This window comes from Psammomys obesus, unplaced genomic scaffold (genome assembly GCF_907164565.1).
Source record: "Psammomys obesus unplaced genomic scaffold, mPsaObe1.curated_primary_1811, whole genome shotgun sequence".
NCBI lineage: Eukaryota > Metazoa > Chordata > Mammalia > Rodentia > Muridae > Psammomys > Psammomys obesus.
Window position 1 is genome coordinate 1 of NW_026592707.1, and position 8,708 is coordinate 8,708.

At 46.4% G+C, this 8,708-nt stretch overlaps 1 protein-coding gene across 1 annotated transcript; it reads right to left on the reverse strand.

Moving 5' to 3' along the window:
* Window positions 1–5,098: 5,098 nt before the first annotated feature.
* Window positions 5,099–6,346, reverse strand: LOC129682605 (XK-related protein 6-like). The gene is given in 2 exon segments (XM_055615029.1): window positions 5,099–5,548; window positions 5,550–6,346. Coding segments are annotated over 2 exon segments (759 nt in total). The 5' UTR covers window positions 5,859–6,346.
* Between the last annotated feature and the right edge of the window lie 2,362 nt (window positions 6,347–8,708).

Here is an 8,708-nt window from a genome sequence, read left to right on the forward strand (position 1 = left end):
AGCTTATAGATGGAACCACAGGTATGAATGGTGACTCAATGGGGGTCAAACCAGACATATCCTTTTGACAGTGTAGATTTATAGGGTTGAAAGGCATCTATCCTGAAAGAGAGCATTGTATATAATGCTGGAAAAGAAAGAAAGAAAAAAAAAACCTAACTCTAACCCTAACCCCTAACCCTAACCTGAAAGTAATGTTCTCAAGATATGCCTAATGATCGTCCTCTGCTACATGTCACATTTGATGTCATCATCAGCTACAGGACTTGAAACTCTGCCACAATTCCAATGGGACTAATGCATTAGACTAAACAAGCAGGGTGTCAAAGAATCGCAGCTCATCTACCAAGGGGTCCCAGAGCCACAAGTCCACTTCTGACTAGCCAGAAGAGCAAACTCTCAGAGGGTGACACACCAGCTGCCTTGGCCTTCACTCTGGGAGAAGAACCCCATGGAGGAGAAAAGTAGGACCAACTCTGTGATCATTGAGATGTTGCCAAAACTTCCCACCACCAGTGATCAGTGGCATAGGTTACATAATCTCCCTGACCCCATTCCATCTGGAAAATGGGTGTAATTTTTTTAAGTTGGATGCATGTATAAGACGGAATTTCCCATCCTCCTTAGCACTTTCTCAATCTCTCTTCCACTATCATTGTCATTCCATAGTCTCATGAGTTACTTTTGGTAAGTACTCGCTCCAGCTGACAGCATCTCACACCCTTCATCTCCAACCCTAACTAGGAACTGAGGGAGTACAAGGCATGCATTTGTCCCTCCAAAACTAACATGATGTCTAAAGTCTTTTTTATGACAACCGCCAGCCTCCCAGGGTGGAGCCAAATCCAAAGATCAAGGTGCTGCGAAAAGATTTCAGCATGGCCACAGACATGCAAACTCAATCATACAGTGCAGAGTGTCAGAGCCTAGAAAATGGTCTCACTTTCCAAAAGCAGCTCACTGTACTGAAGTGGAATCTGGAGTGACTCGTCCCTATTACTGACTCGTACACTCATTATCCCCAGGGAAAAGCACCTGAAGAATAGAGCACACAAAGCTACATGTTCAGCAGTTAGTGCCGGAAAAGCTTGCACTAAACACACCTCAATCACACTCTGATGCGCCACAAAAGTAGGTTCGCCATACCAAATCACTACAAACACAGCTTTCACTGGCTCATTCTATGGACATAAGCGATAGTCATACGAGAGGAAGGAACCTCAAATGAGAAAATGCCTCCATAGAATAGGGCTGCAAGCAAGCCTGTAAGGCATTTTCCTATTAAGTGATGTCGGAAGACCCAGCTAGTAATGGGTAGTGGCACCCCATGCTCTGGCCCTGGATGGTATAAGCAGGCTGAACAAGCCAGTGAGCAGCACTCTTCATGGCCTCTTCATTAGCTCCTGCATTGGAGTTCCCACGGGTTTGAGTTCTTTGGTTTCACTTAACAGACTATTATTCAGGATATGTAAGCCTTTCCTCCCCAAGTTGCTTTTGGTCATAACGTTTCAACACAACAATATTAACCCAAACTAAGACACAGCTATGCTTCCTTGCTGCAAGTTGGTCTTGTCATGACAGAGATATCAAGCGTGTGCCATCTTGACAAGAAAGACAACACAAGGAGAGCTCTCCTCTGTATCACGGGATGCTACATGTTCTAAAATAGAGCCATACTTGCTCCAAGCAGACTCCTGAAATTTTACATTTCAAAACAGACAAGAAAAAAAAGAGAAACAAGTGTTCAGTGTTTAATGAAATTGGTTGTGACAATGTACAGCTTCACTGATATCTTTTCTTAGAAACATGGCCCAAATCAAATGATGGATTTCCTAATCTTAACCTGTATGCTATGTGACCACATGAAATAGCACAATTTAGGTCACAAATGTGATAAAAAAAAAAAAATAACTAGAACCCCAAAGATCTGCAGTAAAGGACTGACTCAATGTGTGCTTATACACGCTGACAAGCAACCATTTGCTAAGAGGTGAAAACAAGAAAAGAGTGAAAACCTTTCTCACAAGCTCTTCCGTATGAATGATTTCAATGCAAGCAACATGCCTAGCAGGTATTAATGAGCAGGCCTTGTTCTCAGAGCATTTCAAATAAAGTCAGTCCAAGAATAAAAATGAAAATCCTTCCTCAGTAAATACTGCTTCTGAAATGCAGCAACAGAGATGAAGCAGCTTTGATGAATTAGCCTGTTTTTTAATATTGTAACTCTGTGAGTTATGTACAGATACATTCCAATCTGAAAGTTGACATACTAAAAACAGACATCTTCCATAATTTCTTTCCAGTGAAGACTTTGGAAAGTTAAATGAAGATGGGGCGGGGGGGGGGGGGGGGAATTCAGCACTCCATTTAAATTCTAAAAGCTAAATCTACACTTTTCAGTTTGACCCAAAATCTAGACTTTAACTTTGCATAAACACAATTAAGTTTGGCTAAATGAGGCATGGGGGTGGGAGAATTATACTGACAAGACGGACTGGCTGACCTTAAACTGTAACTTCACTGGTCACAAAAGCTAGCTGTCATATCAGAATTGGTTCTCAGAAAATTTTACAGGACACCAACATCCTTACTGCCCACATTCACACACCAGACAAGGAGACAGTAATTTCAGCTTGTTCAAACAGAATCCTAGTTATTAAATACACGCTGTAAAATCCCTACTGACAGTTCAAGACCTCTCTTATACCCATATTTTTCAACTGTCTCCCTGCACTGTTCATACCAGCCTCCAACAGACTAAAAAAATGTATTGTCAGTGCCAAACCCAATTTGATTCAGCATTGAATTATTAAGGGGAAGGGTTAAATTTTTAGATTTTAAATTTAAGACTTACTTTGAAAATGTTATTTGACCTCAGTTATGCTCATAAATACAAATTTTATATTCCTGTTCATAAACTTTTGTCAGCAGGAAACAAATCATCTGCTGGCAAGTGTAGCCAGAGTAATGGTCACTGGTTTGAACCTAGGAACACTAGTCAGCAACCATGGGAAGACCAGGGAAATCAGGACCCACTGTCACTTCTTCCTGAGTATGCATGCCAGCTCTGCAGGGCAATATTTTAATTCCATCTCATACTTTCTGAGATGCTCTGTTTATGCTGAATAGAGATCTGAAGAAAACATTCAAAACACAGAAACTTTCTTACATCTAACCAGAGTACAACTTTATTAGCTGAGATGCTGAGGCCAAAAATCTATTTGGCACAGAAGACAGGCTAGGCTAGTAGTCCCCTCAGAGAAAATGTACTGAAAGGATTCATCCTTGTGTAGGCTTTATTAAAAAAATTGGTACCACTGCAAATTCTGTCCCTGACAAAGTCACTGGTTCCTGAACACACTGGAGCAGACTTTACCTGGAGGGCACAGAGGGCCGAAGATTTCAATGGTTTCTTGGTGTAGCCAGTAAGGTAAACACTGTTGGTCCTCAGTCAGTGAGGTAAACAGTGAAAGAAACTAGTAAGTGAAGTAAACATGAAGGAAGGCAGGCAGTAGACAGCGAGGGGAGAGGCAGTGAGGTAAACAGCTAGACAGTTGATGAGAACAGCAATGGTAATCGGCGAGGCTGTCTGCAAGGTAATGAGACAGCAGACAGTGAAGGGAACCAGTTCAGGAAGGCAGACAGAGCGAGGTACTCAGTAAGGAGACAGAGAGAAGCAGTGAGGCAGTCAGCAGACAGTGAGACGGTGAAGTAAACAAGCGTAGTAAGGCAGCTAGGTAGGCAGTGAGGGCAATCAGTGGGGTAGACAGTGAAGACGGCGAGGGGGGGGGGAACAGAAGGGAGTGAGCTAATGATGTAACCGGTGAAGCAATCAGTGAAGTCAGGCAGAGTGAGCCAGTCAAGTTGATGAGCTAGTGAGGCAGACAGGTAGTAGGAAAGGTAAAGAGTGAGGTAGCCAGTCTGTGCAGCAGACAATGAGGGTAGACAGTGGAGTAGCCAGTTGGGGAGGGAGCCTGTCAGTGAGGTAGTCAAGGAGGGTAAGATGTGAGATAATCAGTTTGGCAGACGATAAAGGGAGTCAGTGACAGCCTGACATAAACAGTGGCAATCAGTGAGGTAGCCAGGCCGTGGGGTAGACAGTGAGGTAGTGACGTAGACCATGAAGGTAGTCAGGAGGCAGTGATGTAAACATGAGGCAGGCAGTGAGATGGACAGTGAGGTAACAAACAGTTAATAGGCAGTCGGTGGGGTAGTCAGTGATGCATTCTATGTGACAGACAGTGAGGTAGACAGCTAAGGTTCCTTGGCAAGTGATTTTGAGAGACCCACCTGCCACACTAGGACTTTACAGAAGGAGGGAAGAGGCCCTTGAGGCCAAGCTTGCATCTTGGATGTAAACAGAAATCACACATAGGCCTGGTCATTAAAAACAGAAAAGGTGCCCAAGTGGCTCAGTGATTTTCCAAAGGTGAGAGTTAACCGCAAACGCTTGCTGCCATTAGATACCATCTCATTTTTTTCCCCTGTCACTGCGAAAAGGGCACATCTATTCCAGAAAGGGGGAAAAAAAAAAAAGTCATTTTTCCTTCAAGGAGGGCAGCAGTGTGGAGCCTGTTTGCAGGGGTTGGGGCTGCAGGAGGAGGAGGGGCAGGAAAGGAAGGAGTGCTTTAAGGAGAGGCAGCTAGGGTTTTTCCACAGGGCCCCACACCGGCCACTGCAGAGAGAAAACGGCAGGTGGGGGAGAAAGGAAATGTCTCTCTCCGGGAAGGGGGAGGGGGCTGGGGGCAAGGCTGAGTGCAGTCTGCTGGAGGTAGGCAGGTCCCCTCCAGGATGCTATCGAGCGCCGGTTACCTTGGGACACAGGGGGAAAGGGACAACCAGGATGGAGGTCTGCAGAGGAGAGGGAGGGCAGAGACAGGGTCTCCTCCAAGTGCGACCCAGGAAAGGAGATGGGCAAACAGTGGGACCTGGGGCCTCCCTCGGGCCAAAAGGCGTGGCCAGGCATCCTATTGACCATCGCGAGCCGCCTGGACAGTGCGCCGCTACCCCACTCAAGCCAGCCCGGCCCGTCCGAGGGGACCCGCGCACGGCCGCAGACCTCCCCCCCCCCCCCCCCCCCCCCCCCCCCCCCGCGCTCTTACCTCCACACCCGCCCCATCTGCAGCAGGTGGATGACAGACTGCCAGATCCACACGGAGAGGCGGCACAGACGCTGCGCCCCCGGGGTGGCCGAGCCCCCCGCACCCGGGCCGCCGCGGGCCGCGCCGTGGCCGTAGCCGGCCCCCATCATTGGGGGTCCCCGGCTGCTGAGCCCCTCCACGGCGCCCAGCCCGCCGCCCGTGTAGTCCTGCACGAACCAGCGGAAGCTCAGGCTCTGCACCAGCAGCGACGGCACCAGCACGAAGAACAGGGTCAGCCCGAAGCAGCCGTAGTCCCCCTTGCGGTAGTAGTCGAGGGCCAGCCACAGGTCGGTACCCACGTCTCCGAAGAACACCAGCAGCGCTAGCACGATCCACAGGCAGTCGAGCCACGGCCGCTCCACCTGCGGCGACGCGGGCTGCGGTCGGCCGGCCGAGGGCGTCGGGGGGGTGTCGGCCGGCGGCCCCGGGCGGCTGCAGCGGCTGGTCCCCCCCGTCGGCGGCGGCGGCGCTGCGGCGCGGCTTCTTGCCCAGCAGCGAGCGCAGGCAGGCGGAGCGGCAGCCCCAGTAGCACGAGGAGGTGTTGCAGCAGTGGCAGATGTGCAGCGAGCTGCTTTCGCCGGGCTCGCTGCCGTCGCCGCCGCCGCAGCCGCCTCCCCCGGGCTCCCCGTCCTCCTCGCCGCTGCCCACCGCCTCGTCCAGGTTGTGCAGCTGGGCGAAGCCCACCCCCACGCCACCGCCATCGGATTTCGCCGCCATCTTGACTCTCTTCCCAGCTCCGGAGGTTGGGGGGGAGGGACGGGTGGGGGGAGAAGGCAGGGACCGGGGAGGGGGGGAACGAATGGAGAGGAAGGGGGGCGGGGAGGAAGCGGGGAGCAGACGAACGGGGGGAGTGGGCCAGGGAACCCCCTCCGCTTCCGGGCGGGTGGCGTCACTTCCGGGCGAGCCCCCCAATCGCACGGCGCCCGCAGCCTCCTGGCCCTACCCTGCCGGCCAAGATGGCCGCCCTCCTGTGCCTCAGCTGCTGGGCGGGGGGCCGGGGGGTTCTCCCCGCCAGGGCTCCCCTTCCCCTCTTCCGTTGACCCCGAAACCCATCAGGTTGACCCCTCGGCGTTTCAGAATCCCGCTGGGCTGAGTGAGGCGGTCCAAAGTGTTCCCTGGAGGAGGCAGTGCCAGACGTTTTGGGGTCCCCTTCCTCTGCGTCGCAGCTCTCAGCTTTGCTCTGGGAGAAACGCCCCCTAACACCCTCCCGGCTGCTGGCGGAGGGGCGGGACCTCTGAGGGAAGGGGAGGAGCTAGTACAAAGCAGGTGATTACTTGTCACTTCCGGGATATAGGATGACCTCATTGTGTAGTTAGACGCCCCCCCCCGCCCCCATCAAAATGGCTGTATCTCACCTCTGACTTTTTTTTTTCTTCTCCTCCTCCTTCTTCTTCCTCTTCTTCTTCTTGTTCTGGTTCTTCTTCCTCTTCTTCTGCTTACAGCCATGTTATTTTCTTATTTTGAGGGGCTATAAAAAATATAACAAAATTACATAAGTCAATATAGAGTTCACAAACTTACTGATTCTCGCTTCTGTTTAGGCATCTCTCATCTCTATTGACCCCCTGATTCTTCTGTCCCAGCTTCTGAAATAAAGTTTCCAACTTTCCCTCAAGAAAATTCTAGGCAAAATCTAATTAGAAATCAGCCTGGTTGCCTCTTTCCTGTTGTAGCAAGAACTGAATGGGCATCTTGTGACCTTGAATGTTTTCTGCACAGTTAAGAAAATTTCTACCTACCTTTTTTTTTATTTTTAACTGTGATTTTAAAACTCTGTAAAGACCTTCATTTGGAAAAAAAAAAAAAAAAAGGCTTTAAGCTGTATGTATCAATTACTTGTTCAGGCAATTTAAATGTGTGAAACTTGTCTTTGAGAAGTTTTTTTTTTTTTGGGGGGGTGCTAAGGCTCTGTTAGTAAACATGGCTTTAAATGAGTGAAAATGTTATTAATGTGCTAGATCATTAAAATAGGTGCAGAGTACATTCTCTGAGTTCGCTACAAATTGCACAAGTGAGGCAGCACTGAATGGATTTGAATTACAATGCTCTTTCAGTGGAAGGCACAGCAAACTTGGTTGTTACTGATGAGTTGAAAGAAGTATTTTGAAGAAACAGTGAAAACATAACACTGGGATTTCTTCATCAACCTGTGTAGATTTTTTTTAAAGCAACATTCCTTTCAGTAAAATCTAATAACGGCAATAACTTTTTTTTTGAATGCTACAAAGACAAATAGGTAGTATGTTTTTAGCATTGAGATTTGTAGAAAAAAGTTTCTTTGACAACTTAGTCATTACTTTGATGTATATGACATTTAACCCTATAGGGTCTTCTTAAGTTTTTAGAGGAGTTGGGAAAGAAGAGAATACCCCATTGTAGAACACAAATTTATATACATATATATATATGTGTATATATATATATATTTACATATATATACTTATATATATATAATGCCTACATAAAACCTACAAAGACTGAAAAACTATTTGAAGAGGATTTTATCCACACATTACAGAAAATGATTCTAGCCTCTGCTTTTTGAAAGAAATCACATGACTGCATCTTTTACTTCTTACCATAGTTTTATCCTTTTACTTTCTATGGTAATAAAACAGAGCTAACTGCTAAAAATTATTTCTGAATACAGATGAGAAACTTGTTTTTTTTTTTTTTTTCTGGATTTGAAATTATACCTTGGGGGCTAGAGAGATGGCTCACTGGTTAAGAGCACTGTCTGCTCTTACAGAAGACTCAGGTTCAATTCCCAACACCCACATGACTATCTCTAACTCCAGTTGCAGGGGACCTGGCACCATCATACAGACGTAAATGCAGGCAAAACACCAATATTCATTAAAAAAAATAAATCTTTAAAAAGGAAAAAAAATAAACAAGTAATAAAGTAACAACCTAAATGCATGGGCTCAATAGAGTTGTTCAGACTTGAATTCTAGCTGCATCAAAGTAATAATGTGAATACTATGAACAGGATAATCTCATTAAAGCTCAGTTTTCACCTCCTTTATATCATGAAAATAATAATAGTGCCTTCTTTGAAAATATGCTCAGCAATAATCTATTCAAAGCTCTCAACATGATGCCACATAGGCTAGGTAGTAAATAAATCATAACTGCCTGGGTTGCTGTTGCCATTTTTGTTACTACTCCACTTGCATCATGCCAACATACGTCTACTAAAATTCCATGAAACAGATTTATTGACTCTAATAAAAGAAAGCATTTTGAAATACTTCCTGGAAATAAGTGCAATTAATTTGTACTTTTAAATATATTTTCTTTAAACTGTGAGGCTATGAAATGGATACAAAAGCAGGCGGTGATGGCGTATTTATGATTCTTATTTCTCTTGTGCCCTGAAAGAGCAGAATTTACTGGTGAAATTAGCTAAGTAAATTACACTGACTGACAAAAGAGACAATGAGTCAAAAAGTGTCACAACTGAAATTTCAAGTAGATAGATAAGATTCAGTCTTTTCAAGTGATTTCAATTTGTAATTGCTGGCTCAACAATTTTATCTATTTTAAGAAGGGAGGACTATATTC